This window comes from Calypte anna, chromosome 3, assembly GCF_003957555.1.
Source record: "Calypte anna isolate BGI_N300 chromosome 3, bCalAnn1_v1.p, whole genome shotgun sequence".
NCBI lineage: Eukaryota > Metazoa > Chordata > Aves > Apodiformes > Trochilidae > Calypte > Calypte anna.
The window spans coordinates 63,443,684-63,470,411 of NC_044246.1; the positions used below are offsets into that span (position 1 = coordinate 63,443,684).

Below are 26,728 nucleotides of genomic sequence, written 5' to 3' on the forward strand. Positions count from 1 at the left end.
GTGCCAAATGAACACAGACCAGGTTGTGTAAGGTCTGCCTTACACAGTGACACCCTGTGACACCCTGGACTGCTCGGGTTCATTTGCATCTCAAATGCAGCTGGTTTTAGAGTTTCAGTTGTCATATCCTCCTGCCACAGTCTTTCAGCCTCAAACTGCAGATCAGGCTGTGCTTTCGAAGCAGCGGCCACACCTTGTGGGATGCAAAGTGCCTGTGCTCTGCACCAGTGAGAATGAGATGCTCAATACCAGCCTTCTGCACTGTGGAAGGTCCCCTCCAAGACAGGACATGAGTGGAAGTAATGACACAGGAACCAGCTATTGGTGTGTGCAGGAGGTTGATGCTGTGCATGCATCTCGGGGAGTTTCCTAAAGGCTCCTGTTGGCACCGTGGCTCCTCAATCCAGCTCTTTTTAGGATGACAAAGAGGAGGCAATACCATGGGATTTCAAAGGCTTCTCTCCATCCAAGTTTTCATCAGCATCCTGACAGCTGAAAGCATCCCATTTCCCTCCCTTTGGTTTACTTAGTTCACATAGCAGTCATTGCACTAAATGGAAAAAGCTTCTAATTTAGCTGCAGGCTGTAAATTGGAGAGTGAAGCTGAGCAAAAACAAGCTTGTAGCTTCAGCTTTTGTAGCTTGTTCATTGAATTCTCATTCATGAATGACCTGTTCAACAGCTGGAGAGCAGTTGGGTTTTAAATATTATGTTGTATTTGTTCCTATGCTTGTTTGGTCCTGTGTTCTCTCTGCCTTAGCAGTACTTAGCATTATCTAACCAGTTACATCAGTGATTCACCCTGTTGTGGGGGGTGCCTACCAAAGATAGTGCAAAAATGCTCTTTGGAGTTACATCCCTGCCCTCCTTAACAGTGGTGGAAATCTTGTTGCTAGTTTAAACTGCAGGCTTAATTACATGTGTCTGTAGGTATGGGATATGAATATTTTCCTTGACTTTTTGTGGCACCAGTGAGAACTCCAAAAATGCAAATACATTTCTTCTCATAATGCTTCTATTCCTTTATGACTGAAACTACTTGTTATTTTGATGTGAAGGGTTTGAAGATGCAGAGAAGCCCTTGCCACCTACCAAAAAATGATCACAAGCTCTGTAATATTCCCATATAGGAATTCCCAGCATAGGCTGAGGGAGGCAGTTGATGGTCCATAAAACCTATGGCAGCATGGAAAAGCTGAAGATGGAGTGATTGTTTTCCAGAGAAAATGTGGGACGCGTTACAGAAATAGTAAGGTGCAAAACTAAGAAAAGGTAGGTGCTGAAACTCACTCTTGGGAGGCTGTGTTTGATAAAAATGTTCTTAGCTCAAAGAGAGGTACTACAGAGGAAGAAATAATTGTTGTGGGCAATGAAATATGATGAGACTACTTCTGGATATGGAAATGTCCCTGAGCTGTGAATTACTGTCAGGATTGTTTGGGAGTCACAAACTTGCTGTGTTCTTATATGATACAGAATGAAGAATCAAATAGATATGGAAGTAAGCATCAGATGCTGGATACTAGATACTGGGCTGAATAGCCCTAATAGCTCCTGCTGCCCCCTGTCTTGTGTTGTTTCACAGCTGGGTAACACATCATGCTGTGTTGGTACAGCTGTGTTGGAAGAGACCTGCCAGACTGCCCAGGACAACAACCTTCAGAAATGCATTCAAGCCCAGCTTTGTTGCAGAATAATGGTAGCAGTAATCTTCAGCCATCTCCCTCAGCTTAAGGTCTGCTTTCTTCCTATCTTTCTCCTGTCCTGATTCTCAGAATTAAAGCCATGTTCACTAGAAAATGGGAAGGGAAATAAAGCATAATTAATAGCTGAACAATTGCTACTGCTTTCTCTTTGCCTATTGGAGATTTTTAGGTAGGAATGGATCCTGATGTGTTATTTCCCTGTCGTGTCTGTCTAAGCAGGTTGTGAAAAGCATTTGGCACAAAAATAAAAGTATACCTGAGCATATTTGGCACATCAGTAGTGCCTTTCATCCCAGAAGCTCAAAGTTACGAAGCAACACGCCTGCAAGTCTGTCCCGGTGTTTATTTTCCATTTCAAATATGGGAAACAGAAGTATGGAGAGGTTAAATAACATGCCCAGAGGTAGAAGGCAGCCTGTAACACAGCTAAAAAGTGGTCTTTTCTTTTTCTACCTATCCCATTATCAAAATTTCACATCTCACAACTAATGAATTTATGACTTTTGAAAGAAAATCTTTGTCACCTTTGTACTTATCAGGTCTGTCCCAAGATCCCAGAGCGGATCCTTGTTCAGCACTGAGTTTAATAGCACATACTTGCCAAGTTGTGTTGCTCACCAGCAGATATCCCTTATCTCTGGGGTATTGTCTTTGTGAACATTTTCAGTAATTCAAATACAGTCTTGAATTCAATCTTTTCTGGGGGTTGTATAGAGTTTTATTTCAGTGTCAGACATTCCCAAGAGCTGGGCTTAAGGTAATATGCAGCAAAAAACTGTTTAACTCAAGTTTCAATTACTTTTGCTTTGCACTTTATATGGAACCAATGCCAAGATAAAGGAAGAAGGTGTATGTGCAAGTTAGATCATTGCTAGTGTGAAGTTTTAAAAAGGTTGTACCTTGTGATAGTCAGGGAACAGTGTGACAGGGCATGTTTACTCATTGCTTTGGCTTCTCTATATTTGGGTCTGCAAGGGAGTCTTCTGGATTAGGACTTCAATGTCTGGGACAGACTGAATTGATGTTTTTTTCAAAGCTGAGGTTTCTTCCCACCCAAATCTGTCTCTCTAGAAACAAGCTAGTCCCCATTCCCTCAACAGAGCCTGCAACTGCAGAATTCCATGTTCAGTAGCCCAAGTTTCTTTTTTAGCTGCTTACAGAAAAAAAGCCCCAGGAGGACACGGCTTTCTTGCTTACATTCTGGGGTTTTCCACAAATATATCTATTTTTGAAAATGTTAACTATACATTGAATTTTCTTTTATTAAGGAAGTAAGATCTTATAGCAGGGAGCCAAATTGCTAGTGAGAAAATAAAAATTAAATTAACATTTCATTGTTATTAAGAATAATGAGCAGCATTTGAAAAATGCAGCCCTAAAATGATTCTGGAAAAAAATTAGGAGCTCCAATAAGTTTACAACCCTTGAATGCCTCCAAGTAATGATCATTGCTGACATTTTCATGGTTTATTTTTAATTGCTGCAGCTGATAATGCTAATGAGGTAAATGGTGGCTTAGGCTTACCGGTGGCAACAGCAAAAAGGAGAGCTTTGAGCTGGCAGCAGCCCTGCTTGGGCACCTGTCCTGCCTCAAATGGAGACCTTCGGTGCTCCAAGCCTCAGAGTTCTTCCTCCCTCTGCAGCCACAGGGATGGCAGAAATGACCTTTGGGAGCAACCAACCCCTGGCAAGAGAAGCCACCCTTGCCTGCCCTTTGGAGATGGGTGCTGTGGTTTGGCTCTGGAGAGAAGGCAACTTCATTAATCCTTGGTGTGCAGAATTAACTCAGTGCAGATTGTTCTTGTGGAAGGTAGTGTAGACTTGTGCTTTGATTTAGGAGGCCTGGAGCTGGATTTATTTCATGTGTGAGTAATTAAAACCTCTGAACTTGCTGATTCGGCCATAATTATGATCCTGATTTGATCACTGTATTGTTCCATTCCTAATCCTTTAGTGAGGTTAGAGCGGGTTAATCTTAGTGAAATGTTTGCCTAATACTACCCTCGCTCATTTGTTCTCTTACTAAAATCTGCATAAAGAATGAGAGAAGCAGTAATTCTTTCAGCTTTTTCCAATTACTCTGAGAGCAAAGCTGATTCAGCTGAAGTAGCTTAAGAGCAACTTGATTGCGTTTCTACAACTGAGGCCCTGCCAGCAGAAGATGAGGCACCTTCTCTGCTCCAGAGCAGTGTAAATGTGTTCTTCAGGTTAAGATCTGGAATATACCCATGTCTGGCCTTTGGATGTTGTGTGATTTTTTTCTCTAGTCTCATGCCTTGATTCACACTCTTGCCAGGCTCAATGCTTCTGCCCTTTTTGCTCCTCTTCTGGACTCCTCTTGCTCAATAGTCCATTAGTAAAACAGAAACAGAGTTGAGTGTATGGAACATCCATCATGGAAAGCAAAAGGCTTTTTCTGTTGGCTCTGTCACATCAGACAGGACTTGTGGCTAAATGCCTTCTTGTTGTGACCCACTGTAAGGCATCCCATTTTTATGGGAATGAGTGATTCTGAAAACAAGAGATCTAGATTTCTCTTGTGATCTCTATGGATACAGAGGTGGGTAAGAAGTGTCCCTCTGCTCTTCATGGACCACTTTAGAAGCTGGGAAGGCAGGCCAGTGATGTGAGTTGCTTTGTAGTCACCTGTTTTACCAGAGGGAGCATCAGCTGCCAAAACTCCTTACCCAGGCATGGATACCAGGGTGGGTTTAGTGGCCAGCAGAGTAAAGTTTTTTTTCTGCTATGCTCAGAAGTTCAAGTTTAGGTGAGGGAGTGTGCTGTGGATAGGAGGGTTGGGTTCATCCTGCAGAGCCACAGAGCTTGCTCCATAGCAGCATGCAGTGAGGAACAAAGAAAAGTGGAGAAGGTGACTTAGGGGAAGAAAACCAACCTCAAGATCAAAGAGTCATATGCAGGAAAGTCTAGTAATGGTTCTGGGACATTCTATTTTTCCTGTAAGCTTTTCTCCTTTGCACTCAGTCATCTGCACGACATGAACCCATCTGTGAACTTAGTGAAAAAAGATATGCTTAGGTATCTTCCTCTGGAGCATTTCTCATGGCATCTGTAAGGAATACGTTTTTCAGAGGAGCATGATAGATGGATGAACTGGCAAAAGGGAGGGAAAAGGCAAGAAACTTTATCTTGATAGAAATAAAATCTAAAACAAAACCTGCGTTAGGGGTGCCTGTAGAAACTGTAGTCCCCCCTGAATGTCACAGTGATCAGTCAGAACACATCACAGTGGATGTCTGAGCAGAGAGAGAACTAGAATCATTCTTTACTCTCTGCTAAATGCACCCTTACAGTAGAAATTAAAGCTGCTTTAATTTTATGATACCTTAAGGGGCCAGGTCTGATCTGAACATTGACAGCATTGGGATGACTCAGCCACAGAAGTTCCTAGAAGTTCCTTTTTTCTCTTTTTCTCTTCCAGCCATGCTTCCAGACCTCAGCAGAGGTGAAGCTGAGGTGTCTGAGGTGTGCTGGGTGAGGGTTGACTCTAGTATCCCAGGGAGATGCTCAGGGGTAGATAAGATGGCTCTTTGTCTGGAAGAGGAAGCCTGGCTGAGGTGTACTAAGAAAGCACTAAAAGCCTCATAATAGGCAAGATGAGAGCAACAAAAAGTTTGAAGAAGCATGACAGTCTGTGGCTTCTGAGCAATAGGGAGCTCCTGCCACAGTGAGCAGATAACTGCTATATTGGCTGTGGTGCTTTGCTGCTAGGGATGATGTTTTACAGACCAGAGGAGATACCTCTTAAACGTGCTCTGACTTCTGCCTTTGCCTAGTGACCCAAGTCACAAGTCCCTTCCTTCCTTGCTTCTTACTTGTATCATGCCTTAAAGCATTACAGAAGAGTGAGGAAAAGATTTAAGCCCTTAGAAGATGGACAGAATGATATTAAAAGGGATTTCATAGGGGGAAAAATATTCACTCTCTTCCTGCTCTGTGGAGAGAGAATGCACTTAATGGGAGAGTGGGAGAAAGCACATATGACTGGTTCTTTCCCTAAGAAGACAAGGCCTATTTTTGACATACCACTGCTTAACACTCTTTTTACTCTTATGCCTCCCTTGCCTCCCCAGAAACACAAAGATAACTGAAATGAGTGTAGTTTGAAAGACCTTGGAAGTGTGGTTTGATTTTTGGAACTGAATCTCCCCTTGACAGCTCACAGTGGCACTGTATTGCCAATAAGTTACAGGGTTGCAGCTAGTTTCCATGCAGGAGAATGCACTAAGGAGCCTTACAGTGCTAGCAGTGCTCTTAATCAAATAAAACCCCTTTAGTTTCCTGTTGCAGAAGTCTCTCTAGGATTCGTGTATATTTTATCAAAATTACATGCAGTTGTGATACTTGTTTCTGAAGTGCTTTAGTATGAATCCCAAGCTGTACTGAAATGCTGTGGTAGTCCTTTTAAAAAAAAAAAAAAAAAATCAAAGTCAGAGTAGAGAAAAAATGGAATGGCTTGGTTCTATAGCATGTAATAAGAGAAAATTCTGCTCAACAGGCTTGTATTGAATAAATAAGCAGAAGAAAACCATACATCTATATGAAATAATTTTGCTCCTTGTAATTGTACCCTGGGAGCATCAGGAACAAAAAGGAACTCCACAGTTTAACTTCTCATAAATGAAGGCCCTGCAGTGATCTAAAGCTATGTTTTTGCCAGAAGTACTTTTACAAGAGAGTAACAGAAAAGCTATACCTTCAGTAACCACTTACTGTGAAGATAGCTAATAACAATCTATAATAAGGAAAAAAAAAGGCTTGTATTTGCCTATTGGGATTTTTTCTTTTTTATTTTATGTCTTAAGCTTAGCAGTGAGGGGAAAAATACTGCAGTGATCCTTTCAGAAGAAAGGAAAACAAAAAAACAAATTTTTTAAATTGCATTTCATGAGTCCTTTGTCCTTCAGGCATTTCCAAGTTTTAGATGAAGGGTGGACAGAAATCATGTCCTGGCCACAAGTACAATAAGGTATTTAGGCTGAAGTCAGCAAGAGCCAGCATAGTGAAAGGGCAATCTTGACTTAAAAAAAACAACAACAATAAAGCATGTTAATTATGTATGTAGTAAAGCTTTAGTACTTACAGCTGTCTTCTTCTTCAGTAATACATTTCACAACATAACAGGCATAGATGAACCCCGCCAGCTGAAACAAAATGTAGTAGTGTTAGATGTAAAACAAATATGGTAGAAAACCCAGAATTGCTTATAGAAAAGCAAGAGTAAAGAGAGCTAACAACATTCACTGGACACTCCTTGATGAAGTAGTGGAACTTTTGCATAACAGCTTGGTAATTATAATTGGAAATAGGGTAACTTTACAGCATTCTTGAAAAGCACAGGCTTTAATAAAGCTTCTAGAATTGTTAGTGAATTGGCTTCTTTTTAGTTATTGAAAACCAAATGAGTGGTTGGACTTGGGACTTTTAGCCCTTGAAAATATTTCTGTCAAAATCAGATTTGTTACCCACCAAAACCTGACTGGCTAGCAGAACTCTGTTAACATTCAGCAGAACCTTGCCAACAAAGTGAAGATGAATGCCATGTACTTGTAAACTGGTTTTATAGTGATATTTTATCACTTGAAATTAGGGCTGTGGATCAGTGGGACTTGTTCCTGTATCTGCAATAACCTCTAAGCCTCGAGACATATCTAGCACTTTGTAGTAGGTTTGAACGTGTTTACATCAACATCTCATGCTGCAGCTGGCAAATTGATATCTTGTTCCCTTCATCCCTCTCTTCAGACCATGCCCAGAAATGAACTGTGAACAGAAGTAATGGGATTTAAAGAAAATTAAAATTGGAGTGGTTCTCAAGTATCATGGCAAATTGCTTATCCTACACTTATCACTTAAAAAAGTAAAAAAAGAAAAAAAAAAGGGAATATACAGGAAATACCACACTTGTCACAGCACAAGTACCACAGGAGTCCTTTGCTAGTTCCTCCACAAAGTTCTATCATCACTGAGAAATAACATGAGAAGTAACAGAACAAATACTAGAGCTGTAGCATACACCATGTCTTGTGTTATACACACTTTCCCTTACATGTAGGTCTGGGGACTTTACTGATTTTCAGCAACCCGTTTATCATCCTTTAGCTCATCACTGAAGTTTGCATGTTTAAGATGTCAAAAGAATTCAGGTTGATTGATCTCTTTAGTGAAAAGTGAGCTGTGCTGTTGAAAAGTGTTATTCTGTCACCTTGATAGAGATCTTATCATAAGCTGCAAACCCAACTGTGGACTTGGGGCATTGGTTCCTTATAGTGATAATGGAAATGCCTGAAGGCCCCAGCCAGGACTCAGCTCTCTGTGTGCAAAACCCATAATCTCCTGGAGCTGAGGGAGATGATGCTCTAAAATTGAGACAAAGCAGTCAGTGGGTTGGAAGTTAAAGGGTGGTTTCTGAGAGAAGACCGTGCATTAATATGAGTGCTGGTTAGAGCAAATGGATTTTTTTTTTCATGAATCCAAGGCATACTTAGGATCTCTGAAGTGTTCTGGTCTTAGAACCCTAAATAGTACCTGAAGCCATGGTTGTAAACAGATCTTCTCTTTCCTAGTGGCCTCATGCCTAAGGCTGTGACTGTGCTTAATTTACTCCAGCTCTAACACAGGTCTTCTCAATGGTGAGAGATGGCTAAAGGACAAAGGCCAACCCCAAGACTTTTCTAATAAGACCAAGACTTGATTTGGAGATCATGCCGCAGCCATAGATGTTGTCTGTGAACCGCTTGCTTTCCTGTTGGGAGTTTAGGATCTGCATTACAACAGAACTAAATAATTAATGTTGTAATTTATTATAAATCTGCCTCATAGTGCTGCTAGGAAGATTTTACACCTGGGAAGGATGAAATATTCACCACTGGACACAAAGAATACACTGTACCAAGAACAGTGACATTCAGTTATATTGGAATTTCATCTGTGTTCTTGGATCACTTTGGTTTCTTGGCTTCCAGACAGAGGGCCAATTTGCTCCACTGACTTATGCCCAGCATAACCCCATTGACTTCAATGACATTACATGAGGTTTAATTCAGCAAGGAATAAGGCCCAGAATGGTTGTTCATAAATTATTCCATTCTTGGATATGAACCTTGGCTTAATAGTTTTTCTGTTCTTTTTACAGACCATCAGATCCAAGATAGCTGAATAGCTGCATCTTTAGCAGGAGAACATGCTGGTAAAGCTCTTCTTGCAATAAAGTTCAGTGCTTTACTATCTGTTAAAATGCTACAAGTTTGCATACGAGTAATTAAACTTCTCTCACAAAGCACAGCAGTTTCACAAACTATACCTACAGCTGATCTTTTAATTGTATTCACTTGCATCTCTTAAGTGTCTAGGGAACTCCTTTGATACATAAGTAAATCCTGCAGCGTTTCATCAGATGAGCCTGCTGATTAAGAGAGGGTCTAAAAGCTAGGAACTGTTCTGTTCTAAATACAAATGGAAGTTATTATCCCATAACATTATCTGAGTTCACAAAATAAACCTCCCCTTCTCCCACATTTTTCTAACCCTTTGCTTGGTACACATTGTAATTTTGGTTTACTCTGAGCATCACATTAGCCTATTGTTTTTTCTCTTTTTTAACCAAGCAGTTTGAGTTCTGATCCAGTGATAGCCATTCAAGATTTATCTTTGAACTGCAACAGCCACAGAAGGCATTCAGTGAGATCTGGGATTCAAAAAGGAAAGTGGTAGTTTTTGTTTTAAGGATGCTCAAGGGACTGAGCCCCTGGTGACTGCAGAGACCTCTGGGCTGGAGACCAGGAACAGGTGTCTTTCTTGGTGGACTCAGGTTTCCTGTAGGAAGGGTACAGCTCATTTATGTATGTAGCAGGTTTTTCTTGGGGGCCAGTCATCTAAAAATGTTAATGAACTTCCACAGGAATGAAGGGTTTTCACAAAATTTACCACCTTTGTTATGGTGCAAGGGTCATATCTTTGACTTCATTTCTCTAAGGAAAACACACTGTTTACCTACATACAGCACAAAATCAACAAAATAAATTCCAAGGAAAACACTCTGCTGTACACATTCTTCCCCCTGGAGAAGAAGATAAAAGAAAGACAAATCCAAATGATAGAGATTAGTCACATCACTTAATTTGTTTCTGGGAAGCTCTGGAACACAGCAGTGCCTAGTGCAGCATTAGCCTTACACAGAGCAGAGTCCTCCTGATGCAGTATCTCAGGAAGATTTCTGGCTTAGGAGGGGTATGAGTCTTCAGAGATAAAGAGCCTGACTGTCCTAGAAAATCAGTTTAAAACTAGGAAAGCTATCATGTAAACTGATTTTTAAAAAATTTGAAATCACTGATCTTTTATAAACCATGTAGCAGTAAAAAAAAAAAAATCTGCAATCAACAAAAGATCAGATCTGGATCCCACATTCATCCAGGTTAGGTGTCTACATCTGTCCCATTCACATATTAATGCTGTAGTATGGGCCTCCAGAGGAGTAGGAGCCATTAACCACACTCTGGCTCATTTATACATAGAGTGATTATTGCATGCATAATTTTATGAACCTCATTTTCTGAAGCTTAAAAAAATCTGCTCTTTATAACTTTGCCTGATATGTCCATATGAGAGCATAAAGGAACTTTGCTCTTCTAAGGGTGACACATTGCCCATTCCTGCACCAGCTCCCTGGCTGTTACTTTGATGGAGTCTAATGACCAGTATTGTATAGAATTCTCAAACTTTTAGGTTTTTTTTTTTTCTATACACCTTTTTCTATAAACACCTTTATCAAGTTTTTACGATGTTTTATCAAAACATCATTCCTTCTGCCAGGAAAAAATGAAGTTCAGCGGAAGCCTAAAATAAATCAGCAATACACCAGTACTACTGAAGTTTTGGCAATGAGATTAATTACAGAATTAAGTTAATGTATCATGAGGTAAATTGAGTTGACAGGATATTCCCTACCCAAGTCAGTAGTGTCCTGTTACCCTGCTAGAAACTTCTAACAGATCTTGAGTTTTCTGAGTGTACTTCTAGACTTGCTCAAAATGTCAAGTGCTCTGATCAAATTTAATCAGAACTGGTATTGATCAAAATTCTATCTTTCTATTTTGTCTCCCTTCTTTTATGAAAATGAATGTTTTCATACACTGCAAGTAGCACTATATTTGGGTAAGGAGATATTACGTGAAAACCTCTCAGCCCTGGTCAGGGCCCCCACCTTTCTCTCTTTTAAAGCAGCATCTATCTAGATAATTATTAGGAGTTATCTTTATTAAGCTGCACACCTGAAGCAAAAGAATGGTAACGAGGAAGAAACAAATACTAAAAGTGGCCAAGATCTGAGTGGGATAAGGTGATAAGAAAACTCAAGATGAATGATTTAATGTTATAGAAATAGTACACAGTCTTGGGTTCACTGAATGAGTGTTTTATTTTATAATTGTGTTTTGACAGAAGAAATGGACTTACACTTAAAAAACTCATGAAGCCATTGTTTTTCTATGAAAAAAAGTTACAGGATCTTCTGAAACAGCTGAGGCTTGTGTGTTTCATTTTTAATTTTGTACAGGATTCTACAAAAACTGTTGTTTTAAGACCTTGGCAAAAAAAATGGGCTAGTTCAAGCCAAAGTAATGCAGAATTATATGGAGGTTACTTTTGGCCCTGGGAACTTTATATTACAAAGTTGTGATGTTGCATGTCTACTCGTGTGCAATTTAATCGTATTTCTTAAGCTTACAGGGGACTTAAAGCCTGTGAAATGATGTGCATTTAAGGAACAGTCTTCCTTTAAAATGTATTTTTGGAGGCTGGAGGTATATATATACTTTAAGAGGAACAGAAGAACTAGAGAATTCCTGTCTAGAAAGCTTCCAGTGTATCGATTCCTAGAAAATTCATACTAATTATTTAGCAGAAACAGTGCGACAGAGACTTTTCCCTCAATATCTGCAGAATTAAGTCAGTGTCTTGGGGGTTATGAAATTGTAAAACACAGTTTTAAGAAAGATTTCACTGCTTGCAGCTGTGCTGCAGTGGTGAATGGACAACATTGCTAGAATTTGACATAATACTCAAGCTGTCTTCCTTGGAAATTACTCAGTTGAGGTACTCTTCTGTTGTGTTTGCATTTAACATTATGAGAACTCTGCCATTCCTCTAAGTTTAACTCTCTTTCATCATAAAAGAAGCATTAGAAAAATATTGATATCAAGCTAGATTCCTGATGGGGAAAGTAGGCAGCCATTATAGTGTAGAATTAAAAACCTATATGTTCTCTGCAAAGAATAATTTATTAGTATGGCCAATGAGCTTTATTTGTAAAAAAAAAAAAAAAATTATGTGATAATTATACAGTAACATCTAGCAGGCAATTATGAAATTTAAAGTCAAACTGAAACAAGCCCATAATTTCTTAGCCTATGTAGTTCTCAATTTTTTTTTCCTGTCTTTACACTGAAAGCTGCCTCAGAGGCTTTTGATTTTATTTTTTTTTCCCAGCAGGCACAGCAAAACCATGAATCAAAAATATAGATAAATCTAGACACATTGGAAAATAGGAATGTGATAAAAATTGCATTTATTTCAATAAGGGCATTATAATCTTTTTAATATCAGCTGTCTGGAAGGCGCTTAGCATAAAGTCTGTCTTTATTTCTCAGTGGACTATTCAGTTTTCTGGAGATTTCCTTTTTGTATAAACATTTGAAGATGATGGTGAAGACCAGCTAGAATGCTTTTGTTTGAAATGCTGCTGGGCGCTGGAGAGCAGTTCTGTCTTTTTCAGGGTAGCTGTTCCCTTAGCATTTTCCCTGGCAAGCTTTTTCACCTGATGAATTGGAGAGACCACAGGGGCACTGAAAATCACAGCACTGTGGCTTGTCAGATAAGAGCTGTGCAAACCTTTAACAATGGTAGCAAGCAGGAGCTACTTACCTGTTTTGAAGCTGTATTACAGACACTTAGCCTGACCCAAATTTCCTGAAAGTTTAGCAAGGGCCTTCTGCAAATCTGACCTAAAACTTTCTAAAAATCTTCACTATTCCCGGGTATTTCAGTGTGATTTATGCTTTTGATAACCACATTATATTTGGCACTTTCCCATTATTTCATCTTGCAGCTCAAGTGTCGGATATCCTTTTTCTTGCTTCAGATATCAAATAAAACCCAAAATACAGAGGTTACCAGCTTGTACAAGTTAGAGCTAGGGACCTCTTATTGCCAAGCTTTGTGTTAACCAAACTGCAGAGCACCTTGTAGATTCAGGCTCAGTGCTGAACTTGATGTTCCTGCTCCCACTGGTGAAATGCCCCATCTGGAATTCTGCTGGATTCCCTCAGGAGATGAAGCAGGCAACTCTCAAGGGGCAGAGGAGAGGCCACAGCAGGCTGACCTGTTGATCCTCAGATCACAACTTAAAGTAATGATAGAGATGGGAAGACAGGGGAGGAATTCTCCACCAGCTGTGTTCAGCAGATACTGAGTGCAGCTCAAGTGCAGGCTGAAGACATTGGTGCTGAAAAAACCTCTGTTAAGAATTAGAGATTTAACTTTATTTTTTCTACTTCTGTAGAATTGTCTCTACATATTCTCACTTGATTATGAGTAAAGGATATATTTGGTTATCATTTTTTAATTCCATCCATACTGAGACTATGGGAAGCCCTGAAAATGGAAAAGTCTGTTGCTCTGTTTCCTCTCATAGCATAGCTCTGAAGCCCAACTTGTCACTGCTAGAGTTCTGGGTTTACAAGGTCAAAAGTGTACAGCAACTGCTGTTCACATCAATGGGATTCAGCCATTAGAGCTGTGCAGATTGTGGAAGATCATCCCATTTATTTTTAGAACAAGGCCAGCTGCCTCTATACACTCACCAACAGCAAAACAACAAAACAAAGAATGAAGTTTAACTAAAAAGAAACCTAAAAGATGATAAAATACGTAACACCCTGGTCATTCTGTTAATAACAGGAATGGATTATCAAAGCAAAACTATATGTCAGTATGTGGATGTTGCTTTGTAAGTTTTAAGCAAGAAAACTTGTGGGAAAAAACTTTGGACCTTTTTCCTCTCTTGCCTTCTGAGTATGCTTTGGAATGGTTTAATCATCTGGCTCTGGTATCTGACTGCCTTTGGCAGCAGTAGCTTTTCTTATCATTGTGTCTAACTGTGTGTCACCTTTTCTAGACAGCCATAGGATTAGGATAAGAAAAATTGGTTCTTTGTGCTACAGATCTAACGATGCCACAGACTTCTCACAGCTCGCCAAAGGAATGCCTAGCATTTTAAATTGAACTGCATTAGATGAACCAGTTGGTTAAGAATGCTACTCACTTTTTTGAGGGCCAGTAGGAAAAAAATAAATGCATGTTTGAAGTTTGTGCAGATTGTACACAGAGAAATATTTTGATGGTATGAGAGAACTCTGAATTCCTGATTAACAAACATGTGAGTGCTTCTGTTCTGTTCATCCCTCCATGATGAGGCACCCATATGGCAAGCGAACCTCGATGATGTGAGTGTGAACACCAGGCCTTTAGAAGTGGGAAATGGAAGCATTCAAAGATGAGTAGAGGATGAGAAACTGAGTAATATGTTGTTGTGTCTGTCAGCTTCTCAGGATCATGAAAACTTTGTAAAGTAAAAGTTGAGAAACGGAGCACAGGAAGCTCTTCTCATCATTCCATGTTAGATTAATTTAGAGCAATACTGTCACATAAATTACAATAGCCAGAACATTTCATCAGAGGTGTGAGGGACTTTCCAGTAACTGACTCCTTCCTTGTGATGCTATTTATTTTCCCTGTAATGAATTACTCTTTTTTTGAAGGCTCTGATGGTGATCCCAGGGGCAGGAAGCTTCATGGTACATGACAGCTTTGGCACTACTCTGTTTTCAGGGTGGTTGTGGGTTAATATCCTAATAATGCCCTGATCAAAGGGCTCTTATGATGGTTGGTGATGGTGGTTTTGGCAAGGCAGGCTATGGACAGCATGTGAAGTGCACAGCTCAGCTGAAGCAGCTCTTCAGCAACCTGAACACTCAGGTTCATTCCTTTAACTTCCAAAAAGAAAAGTGAATAAGGCATTCATGGGAAAAGCTCTAGAGGGTGTGGTCCAGATGAAGAGAACCAGAACATTGAGTGATTATGAAAATACTGTAATAATTCACAAGCCCAGTGGGAATTGTGGACTGACAGTGGAGGAATAGACAGAGCTGCCAGGAAAGGTGACTACACTGGGGAGGAATCATTGCCTCTGCTCTGTGTCTGTGCACTAGATGGGATGGTGGGATATCTGAGAAGATAGTATCTATGGCAAAGCATGTAAGGAAGATGAGGAAGAACAGACTAAGCTAAGTAACTCTCTCAAGCCTTATGTTCTCAAGTAAGAAAAGATAGGTATATCAGTGAAAATACAAAGCAATCTGCATGGGGTGCTCCACATCACTGCATCTTCCTAGGATCAATACATCTAGCAATACAATCTAGCATTTCTTAGCACAAACATTTTGCTCTGGATGCACAATATAACAGCATCAAGTGTCAGGGGAGGTTTCAAGGTCAATGAAACCTCTTCCTGTGGCATCAAATGTTTAAAGCAACTGAACTCAGCTCATGTTGCAAGGCTATTTTTCCTCTCAGCATTACCCTGCTGCAGGCCTTTCCCACCATTGTAATCTATAATAAAAGGTATGTTTCAGTGCTGCATTTTCCATTCAGAAAATCAGCTAAGCAGGCTTCAAAAAGCAAATGCCAAAGTGCTTTGTGAAACCTTTCCTGCAAAAGGAGAACCACCGGAGAGTTTAAACGAGTATCACACTGTGCAGCCTAGGCTGGTATGAAGAGAGATTACCCTCTAGAGCCTCCAAGCAGAAAGATAGTTTGAATTCCAAGGCCAAAGGCACCTTTCCTCTTACAGCCCTTCTGCTGAAGGGTAGGGGATCACTCACTTTTTCATTCAGCATGAAAAATAGTGATCTCCTTGGCCTAAATGAGAATAGCTTGAAGGCAAAGGTGTCAGTCACTTGCCTGGGGTGGACACATGAATAAATTCTGCACTATGCGTAATCAAAAAAACCTTGATCCTCTCAGCTGAAGGTTCCAGTAACATCGTATCACAGGAGGCATTTGGGGGGAATGACAACTTATAAAGAGAGAATGTTCTCGGAAAGGCCGTGTCCTCAGAGTCTGTGCCTCATTGCAGAGAGTTAAGTGGATGAGTTATATCTGACAGTTTATGAACCTTGTTAATATAATGCACTACCTGGGAGTCTGCCAGCCACGGTGATCAAGGAAGTCTAAATTAGACCTTTGCCATCAACAGACATCAGATGCCCATTTAAACTAAATGTTTCATCTGAACCAGGCATGACTCTTGCTATCCTCTGAAGCGATGATCACCAGCTTGGAACTCGATGGGGCTCTCAGTAGCCAGCGCTCATCTCTTCCCTAGATCTCAGTAACCGGCTATTTAACATGCTGATGCAGAAGCTGCTCTGGTACAAAGTCACATCAGGTACTTTGACATCTTAGTCACTCAGGGCAGAGGGGAATGCCTTGTTCCCTGAAGGAGAGGTGAGGGGAAGCTTGACGACCAGCAGGGAGCGACAGTCTCCATCCAGGCTCCACACTGGCCTGAAATGAGAGAAGAGGCTGTAGCCCTATTCCTGCTGCTCTGGCAGCAGCACACATGGTACCCACCATGCTGGTATTGCAGCTGTGTTTCCTTCTTTGTTCCTGAAAATGCTCTGCCTTTCATCTTGCCTCCAGAAGCTGCCACTTTGGTGATGCAGAGCCATAGTGCTCCCTAACATGAGCTTCGAAACAATACAATGGCATTACTTTTTTTCTTACAAAATCTGTAAAAAGGACATGAGTGCCAGTGTCACCAAGCCACTGTAAGATTACAGTCATCATTTGACTTTTGGTTTGAGATTTTGGATGGAAAGCATGAAAAGTGCTATAGCTCTGTATTCTACATTGTTACTATTCTATTAGAGTACTCTGAGAAGAATGACAATGTTTTATGTCCTCGTTTGTGCCAGGATAGAATTAATTTTCTGTCTTGTAATTTTGTCTCTTCTAAGTAGCTGTACCTGCTGAAATTAACAGCAAGTTTTTCTGGGGGAAAACAGTCTGCGGAGGCTTAAGGATTCCATGTGCACATCAATATGATTGTATGAAATCGTTTATTAACAACTTGCACTCACTTATATAGTGAAGCCTTGTTTACACCATCATATCATGCAGGTGGCTTTGTATTCCAATTACATATTCCATTCCCATGGAACCCACTCTTCTCACATAATTATTTTCCTCTTCTGTTGCCAATTAAGTTATCTCTTTCCCATTAGCTCTTTTTTAGAAAACCTCTAACTAGGCCTCAATAACCATTAACCCAATGTGGCCTAAATTGAAGTAAGTCAGGATTGCTCACAACCTGTATATTTCTGAACTGTTTCCCCAACAGTTTGTCAGTCAGTGTCTGCTTCTAGGACTGATGATGCTTGATGTATATAGTTACTGCTAGAAAATGGTATACAGAACCAAGGCCACTGCTCGGTTCTGAGGTACATCTTGTGCTTTGGAAAGAGAAAGGGAGTATAGGGGTGACTCCTGTAAAGCTCCTTTAGGGAGCAGTGGACAAGACAGGTAACAAAATTGACCAAACACTATTCCATCCCATATGTGTCACATACATCACTTGGTATAAATTTGAAGGACCACGTGGGTCAAGTCCCTTCACCTTCACCCTTCCCTTTTTCCCTTCTTTGCCCATTGCTACTTGCTACTTGCTTGGGCATCGTGGGAGGATTCATCTGCCTGTGGTCCTGATCCGTGCCAGCCCATATCTGTGTGTTCCTGCCTCCAGCTCCCGACTGCTGCCGACTCCAGGAGTCCAGCCTGGACTTTCCCAGGGCTGCCCTGCAGCCTCAGTGGTGACGTGAGAGTTATTGAGGGGAGAAGGGGGAGGAACATGGTATTTTTTTTCTGTATATTTTTTATATATTTAATATTTTTTCCTTTTTTATCATTCCTGCTTTATTAAAGCTGTTTAGTTGAGTTTCCAACCCCTAAGTTTTTCTCCTTTTTTTTATCAGGGAGGAGAGGGGGATTAATAGAAAGCTTCTATTGTTCAATTAATTGCCAGCTCAGCATTAAACCTTGACATTTTAATGCTTTAAATATTGTTTGTATTAATTTTTAATTCAAACTGCTTAGAGTGTATTTTTTTTTTTATTCTTGGACTCAGCTCTGACAGAATCTTTGGTAGACAAAGATTTGGTGTTACTGCCTTGAACAGATGCACCAAGTCTTTGAAAATGAAAGAGATAGATATATATATCTCCTACTGAGGGTCAGAGAAGAAACGATCCATAGATGTTTGGTTCTACATTGCTGTTTCAGTGCCAAAAATGAGAAGTATGACCTTTTCATCTGGCTCTATTGCCTTGGCAGCATAAAGGAAAGGGAGAATAATTTTATTGTTGAGACATAAGAGTGCAATATGACTCTGTGTAGTGGGGTCCAAATTGCGGAGCCATCTTTGAAGACAGAAGAGCTGTGCAGCTGCATAACAGCTCTAAACATTGTGTAAACCCAAACCACTTCATCGTTAATGAGAATTTTTCCCTGATTTCTTGTCTGTAAGTGGGCAAAATTCTACTGATACCTTTTAAAGTTGATGAAAAAGGTATATGAGTTACAGGGATCCTGTCTGGGTTGATGGTTAGACTTGGTGATCTTAGAAGTCTTTTCCAACTGTGATGATTCTGTGAAACAGCTGATAACACTGTGGAAAAACCATGCTTTGAGCTAGTGAACAGCTCTTACCAGCAGCTTTGGATTTCTGCCTTGCAGAAGTGACAAGGTACCAGAAATGATAATTGAAGGAAAAATAGGCAAGTCCTGCTGTTACAAATCACTGTGAAAAGTGATTACTCCTGTAGGCCATGTATGGCCCTTTTTACCAAGTTCTGCTCTGTGATTTAGGCAGAAAGTTTAGCAAATTCTTTCACACTTACACCTATTTAAAAGAAAAAAAAATGGGCATAGTGGGCATATATTATACATGAATTAAACCTGTAAAAGACTAATTTTTAACTTGATCACGAGACTTAATAGCTCATTGATGACCTTTAAGTGGAGGTTTTTAAAGTGGGAATTGCGAGTTTTGACAAAATTTTATCTTTTGTAAGCATCATACCAGTGTAGGCATCTGTTTTATTCTATTTGACAGAGGTGAGTGCAAAGTTATAGTTGTGTTTTGTCCAGATAGACAAACTGAAAGAAATGTCAAATCAAAACATTTCTGGATGATCTTAGTTAATCAGGTGAATAGATCCTGCAACACTTCACTGTGGAGAAAAAACAGCATCTTCTTTAAATAATTCCATCCCTATTGTGCTGTATTTCTCAAATGGCATAGCACATCACTGGGAAGGTTATTGTAATTCTGGAGATATGCATTAATATATTGTTTGATCTGAGATTGGAAATAAACTATGTCTTGAAGGTTCTTGTAACAGATGAGCTACGCTCATAGATTTGTTTGCTTTTTCACTCATGTTTAGTGCAGAAAAGCACTAACACTGTATTTTAGATGCTCAAGAAGATGCATTGTTCTTGAAAGATGTATAGCACAGTGTTAGTGGGCAATAAATCATCAATCTGTAGCAACACAGTTCTGCAGTATGAACATGGAAACATTGCAAAGTGTAAAACATTAGGTATGCACGTCCAGTGGAAGGCTAGAGACATTGCAGGATAAATCTTGAGTTATAGAAAATGGAGGGAAACAGATACTGAAAAAACCCAACATTTTATGCCAAGACAAAGGAAAGAGCACCAAAACATTTACTGAACAGGGACTAGATAGGCAGCGTTATTAGAGATAAAAAGTACAATTTGCAAGACTTGACATATAAATGTGCTATCTAAATAAAATAGAGCCTTTGCTTGGATGTCTACAAACCGCCATGTATACAGGGTCCAATAAATGTGTCTCAGTTTCCCAAAGAATAGACCAGATACATTAATAATGCGGAAATGGGTTAAATTAAAGTTGAAAATGCTAACAAACTTCAAGTGCAAAATTTTTTAGGGCATAAAAATCACATTTTCTAAAATGCTACAGTTTGTGTCTAAATGACCAGTTTGACTAAACTGCCATAGTTTGATGGTCTTGGTCCCTTCACTTGAATGACTGGGGACTTGGTTGGGACAAGCATGGCTCTTGCTTAGCATGTGTGCCAAGATTTTTATTTTTTTTTTCTGTGGGAACCAGGGTGTCAGGAAGGAGGAGATAACTGTGTGTGTGAAGGGCAGAGCTCATTCTGCGGCCTGTGCGGTCTTTCTCTCACAGCTTTCACAGTCCTTTGTTCACATTTTCAGGTGCTTGCTGTTCCTCTGCAGTGAAATCAGGGAATATGTAGAGGTAAGTGATTGTTTACATTCCCAGGAAGCATGGCTGCTCGCAATTTTCTCATGAAAAGTCAGCAAAATTGCCACCAAAGGCATAATTCCATGACAAGGTGTTAGACTTTGTGCTCAATATGTGCCTGATTAGCAGGAGCTTGCCTCTGAATTTCACTTTGGTCTTCAGCATCCAGCAATCTAGCCATGAAGGAAGACATTAAGCTGCTGGGCAGTAAACAGATGTGAAGACTTGCTCGTATTCAGAGAGATCTTAATTGAATGATTCAAGAAGATACCTATTTTATCTGGAGGACAGCATCTAGCAGAACATCCTGCTTTGGGATCCTTTTGTTCCTCATTCTTATCATTCAGTCAAGCCAATTCATGCAACTTCAACGCATGAGTCATAATGAGTCACCACTGATCTGATTTGAAACTGGCAGAGTTATTTGAACAGTCTTCTGAGTTCTTTTGGAGACATCCTTCCAAATTCCTTTATTTACATTTCTGCACCAAATATGAAAGTCCTGATGATGATGCTTTATTTATTTATTTAATTCTTAGATTGATACACTTGATCTTCAGGTTTTATTGAGCCCACTAAATGATGCAGTTGTCTTCATTGTCCTTGTGTCCTCAGGCAGGCAGTCTTTGTCTGCTGAGGTTCTTCCCTGATAATAATATTTTTTCAGTCAGTTTAGGGTCTTAATTTGCATCTTTCTCATGCACCCTTTTGTATGTTTTCATTATCTATGGCTTCTTCACACCAATATTGCTTTTGACAGATGTTATCACAGGGGAGGTTTTCTATTTTGGTATAAAATCTTTTGTCTTCTGTAGGTCAACTACTTTATTTCCCGCTAAGCAGCAAAAAAATCTTGGTCATACAGTCTTTATTACTCATCTATATATTGAATTTTTGTGCTATTTCCATCAGCACTATTTCCCTCCCCCCTCAGTCACCCACTGTATCAAACGTGGAAAAATGTAATCTAGTCTTAAGTATACTGTAATGCTGAATTAGCAATAGTATTCAGAGCTAAAAACATAACCAGTTGTTTGACTGTAGTAATGAATACTAACTATGAAATACTTTCCAGGTACATCATCTTTGTCCTGAATTATACACTTTTCCAAAACCAGGAAGGTAATATTAATGCAAGCCCTGTGCTTAGTGAGGTATTAATGGAATACTAATGTGTTGATGTTTCTTTAAAGAGCCAAATATTCTTGCTTGTTGCTGCTTCGTTACTCAGGCAACTGAACGTGATAGAAATGTCAGACCTAAGTTTTGCCCTCAGGTTTCACTTGCTCAGCATTGTTCCAATGGGTTCTGAAAGTTTCACCTCCAGAGTCACAAATATAATGGACAACAATTATAACTTCCATTTTTCCCCACAGAGAAGGAGAAAAAAAAAAAAAGGCTGTTTAGCTTTTTTTTTTCGCACAGTCTCACTGGTGAGTCACAGGCACCTCTAGAGTGAACAAATCTCACCTATTTTAGGCATCTTAATTACCTAAATTATCTAAATCATCTAAATTATCCTAAATTAGGTTAGGAAGAATGTCTGTAGAAATGTCTGGTTTTAATGTGGCTGGGAAAGATGCCCCACTGGTTTCATGGGTCCCATTGGTCATTGGTTAGATAATAACTTATAGATAACTGAGGCCTGGTGATTTGGAGTTAATCCTACTCTAGCAGAACAAAGAAGGAGGTCTAGAGTTTGTATATGCCTACGTAAAAATCAACTGAATTTAGAACATGCAAAGACTAGAGGACTGATATTCCTTCAGAGCAATCTGGACCTCTTATTCCAAGTACAAGCAAGTTTGAACACAGAGAAGCAGAAAATCCTGGCTCAAAGACTGGGTGCCTGTGGAGTAGTGACTCCAGACCTGTGGTTCATGGTGCATAAGTAGCTCAGTGTGGATTTCCAGTTTAAAATGGCATTCAAACAGGTAGTGTGTGCTGTGGTTTATTTAAATAGGAAGAACTCATTCCAAATGAGAATGTTACATTTGGTCTCTATCTGACAGTGGTGCCACTCATACTGGTTTTCAAAATAGTTTTCTATGTCCACACATCAAAAATGATTTTGAAAAAAAATGGAGAAGGTTCAGAGAAGAATCTTGAAAATTATCAGAAGTCTAGGAATATAATTAGCTCACAGAGCAGGGAGGAGATTCAGCAGGTTACCTAAGGAAAGGAGATTTAATTTCATCCCAAATTATGAAAACGGGAAGCAAAATGTTGCTAATACCGGAATACTGTAGTTTTTCAGATAAATGTGTTGTAAGCATCTGGACCAGAATCCAGGAAATTTAGACAAGGAAGAAAACTGAAGGTAAATATTAGCTATTCTAGTGGTCTTTCTATCATAGTACATTTTAAGATCAAGATGAAATGTACTTTTAATTTTAGTCCAGGCTGGAATTAATTCAGGGAATCTCTATGTCTTGTGTTTTGTAGGAGGTCAAGCTAGACAATAAAAGGATTTGCTTCTAACTTTATTGTTTATGGTTCTAATACAGCACATACAATACTGTTATGCAACAATTTTAGTGTACAGTAGAATCTGTGAAAGAAATTAATTCCAGAAATGGGGGGAAATGAGCACTTTGCTTTAGTGAAAAAATATCAGAGAAACTTGTAGTGATAGTAAAGTATTTGCAATTAGTAGCTAGCTCACTTAGGCATGGCACAGTAAAATTACCTTCAACTGTCTTATGATTTCTTCTATTTCCTTGAGTGAATTAACTTCAATCTTCACATTAGTAACGAGTGGCATGGAGCATATTACACCATTACTACTACACCTAATATGTAATTTGCATTGCTGTTTGTCTAAGTGCTGAATTAAATGCAAAGAATCCTAGGAAAGGAGTAACCAGCTTATTCCAGACCTTGGTTTAATATTTAATATGGGAATAAGTGGAAAGAAGACATACCTCAAAATCTTCAACCCTTATGTCAGGAACTGGATCAAAATCTCCATAAAGGAAGAAAATCATACCATAAAATATATCCCTGAAATAAAATGCGGGGGATTTAAAGAAAGTAAAGACCTCCTGGGAGTAAAGAAAAGAGAGCAAGGGAACACTTCATCTTGACTCCCTCTTTCACTTCTTCCTTTCTTTTTAATTTTTCATTTTTTTATGGAGCATAACATACCTGACTTCTCTGTTCTCCAGAGGAATGTGAATTAGTATGAAATGTACAGAGGGACAAAGTTTCAAAATAAGCAATGTACCACTGGCAGGAGGTTGCCTGAGGCAAACACAGCTCTTCTCTACTGATGGCCATATAACCAGAGTGCCAGACATTTGCTCTGCTGAAGTGATCAGGTGCAGAAACTGAAGGCTACGAGAGCGCACTGGGACAGCACACCACTGATGGATCCCTCCCTCAGCCAGGAGCCTTCATGAAACGTATTAAAAGAAGTGAACTGTAGAGCTAGCAATGAAAGGAAGTTGTACTGTGACATAAATCAAGTGCCTCATGGAATAGGGCCACACTAATGAGGTAGAGGCACTGCACTGCCTAAAGAACTGGAAATATTTTATCTTCATAAAAAAGAGTACATTCCTGGGACCTGGGTAATTAATGAGGTAGGGAAAGATACTCTGGCTATGGCTGTGTTGCTAAACAGGGAAGGGCCAAGGGCCAGTCTTTGGCTTGAAGGACAAATTGTGTAGACTGGCTATTGCCTGCACCACTTTGGTGCAGCTTCAGTAAGAGCACAGGAGCTGTGTGCAGGCTGCCTGGCACTGAACTGAGACTCCTGTGAGTCCTGCTCTCTGGGACTTACACCTTTGAGGCAATACCATCTTTGGTGTTTTTTCAGGTCAAAGTGTCTGAAACAATGAGGGCTGTGTCACAGCCCAACAGAGCGAGGTTTTGGCTTCTAATATGTGCCTGTTGTACCGTAAAAGGGCTGTGTCATATCATACTCATCCTAGTTTTAATTATAGTGAAGGTGGCAAGGCAGAAGAAGCACAGCAGAAAGTATTCTTGTTTGATATTGATGTCTACATTGCGATATTCCCTTGATTTTTTTCTTGTAACTGCAGCTACTCCTGGATGTAAAACTGAGGATTGTGTCATGTTTCTTGGATGCCTGACATCCAAGGAGGTGCTTGAGGGTTCAGAACATCTGGGGTTAACAGTGGGAATCTGTAAACTTGCAGGAGCTAAATATGGTGCTGTCTTAGCCGTCTTGCCTTTTGGGAGAGGTCTCTGAAAGGAGCTGTCTCCAGAAATTTGTGCAGGTACTGTAATAGAAAATGCTTGTGGGACTATTCAAAAAAGAGGATAAGCACAAGCTGAAAAATAAGCAAGGTAATCTTTTAGGTATCCAGTGCTTCAACTTTCTCTCTGGCCCTTTTTTGTTCTGAACACATATATACTCTTTGAGTACGCTCACTTTTTAAGCCTTTCAACATCTATGATTCAAAGGATTGGCAACATACTTGAAACACATTGTTAGTGTGATAATAATAATAATTATAGTCATTATTATTATTATGCTGCATATCTCCATGCTTACAGAAATACTTATTTCCACAGACTGCCTTGCTGAGATAAATATTAATATAAATTAGTGCAAGTAATTGCTTTACAACTGGGACCACTCAGACAAAGAGCAAAGCTCCCCTTCACATTTTTCCACTGACCGGATTTAAGATCTTCCTCGCCTCTGTGTGGGAATGTTCCCCTTCTCTTGGTTTATACCTAGGTCTCCAGCATTTGCATTCACCTTACTCTGTGAGCTCTTAATTCATTTGTATGGTGCATAAAATAGATGGTGCTCCTTATCATATTTCCTCCACTTCATTTTCCACGGCTTCTAAAACTTTCTTTCAGACGTCCCTTCCCATCTTCCCCCCTGCCACCTTTCAATAGATAATCTAAATAGATTCAATATATTCAATAGATTCAATCAATAGATTCAATAGATAATCTAAAAATGTTGAAAGTACTTGCTAGCTACTTGCTGTTTTAAAATATTTCTCTGCAAAGGACATGTGTCTCTGTGTGTCTCTGTGTGTCTGTGCACATGCATATGTGCATGTATTTGAGAGAGGGAGGAGAAATTTTGGTGCAATGACAAGCTGAACTTGTTGCTCCATTCTTCCTGCTTACAACTCTTGAGTTTCTACACACAGGGAATGCATTATCCTCTTCAGACTAACCATGGCAAAAAAGATATAATGGGAAACACAGCCTGACAGCATCTAATTATCACTCTTTCAAGGCTCTGATATGATGGCATGCCAAGATTAAGCATTAATCTCATCTAAGCTTTCTGTCCCAGTTTTAATTTAGTAACTAGTTAAGAGGGTCAAGGAAAGCTCAGTGTAGACGCTAGCATCAAAAAGAACGTTTCCTGCTCTGTCTTCTTAACCTTTCTGTCCTCAGTATGAGAAAAATGTAAATGGATGAGACACATCCATTATGGCAGTCAAAGAGTGCGCTACCAGAAATCAGAACATACAAAATAATACAGCAATTTCTTGAACCATTTTTGAGATCTAGAATAACTACAGTAAAACCTGCACGTTAGAGGCTGGTCTACATGTAGCACTACCTGAGCTCTTTGTCAGAACTGATAAATCCCACATATATCTTCAAACCAACAAAAATACATAGTTCTTTTCTCCCTCCACGTAAGCCAAGGAGTATATAACAAGGCTGTAGCAGAGTAGCAGGTGATTTACGACCTCCCTTTTGAAGCGAGGAGTGGGAGAGAAAGGGAGATGAAATGGTTTACCAGGAGGTGACTGTGTCCTCATACTCTTAAGCAAAATTTAAGAACACAAACTCTTAATACTGACTCAGACTGAATTTCCATGTAATTTAAAGTGAAAAAAACCCAACTTCCTTATCAGCAGCATTGGAACTCATTACTACCAATCTCAACCAATATTTAATTCTTCAGACCTGAAGGAAAATAAGGGGAATAAGAGGAAACTTGAAATATTTTAGAAATCCTTTAGCAGTTGAGCCTATTATTCAGCTAAGAGTTCACCCTACCATATGTGCACACCTGAGGTTGCAGCAGCTCCTTCTCAATCAGGTTTGAGCTTTTCACCATTATGAGTGGATTTTACCAGTTTACATGAAGTTCAGCCAAAAGCCTCAGATGACTGTGGGCTCTTTCTTTACCCCCTATGCACTCAATATGAGATGTGTTCTATAATAGACTTTAAAAAAAAAGGGGGTGGGGGGGAACAAAAAAAGCAAGTTGCTTTTCTGACCTGTTAACAACTGCCTTTTTACAGTCCCCATTTTTTCTACATCCTGATAATATTTCCTGATAAAGGTTTTATCTCACAGCATCTCTTCCTTATTTCTACTCTTTTAAAGGCTTTACATTTCAAAACCACTTGACTTCTTTTTTAAAACACCGACACAGCATTCTGCACACAAATTTTTCTTTTCACCCTGTCTCAGGGTATCACAAGTGTTTTTCTGGCAGTCTTGCATGTTTTGGTTTCTTCCTCATTTTGTGCTAAACTCTTCTTTGATAAGGTTCAGCTGGGGAAATTAATTTCTCTCAGGACTCAATCAGGTTTTTACATCAATTAGGCTAATTGAC

At 39.6% G+C, this 26,728-nt stretch overlaps 1 protein-coding gene across 1 annotated transcript in view; it reads right to left on the reverse strand.

The window, feature by feature from the left end:
- Positions 1–26,728, reverse strand: part of NKAIN2 (sodium/potassium transporting ATPase interacting 2) — a 531,076-nt gene that overhangs the window by 17,089 nt on the left and 487,259 nt on the right. The window contains exon 5 of the mRNA XM_030447427.1: positions 6,808–6,868. Within this exon, the coding sequence (XP_030303287.1) occupies positions 6,808–6,868 (61 nt within the window). The remainder of the gene's footprint in view (positions 1–6,807; positions 6,869–26,728) is intronic.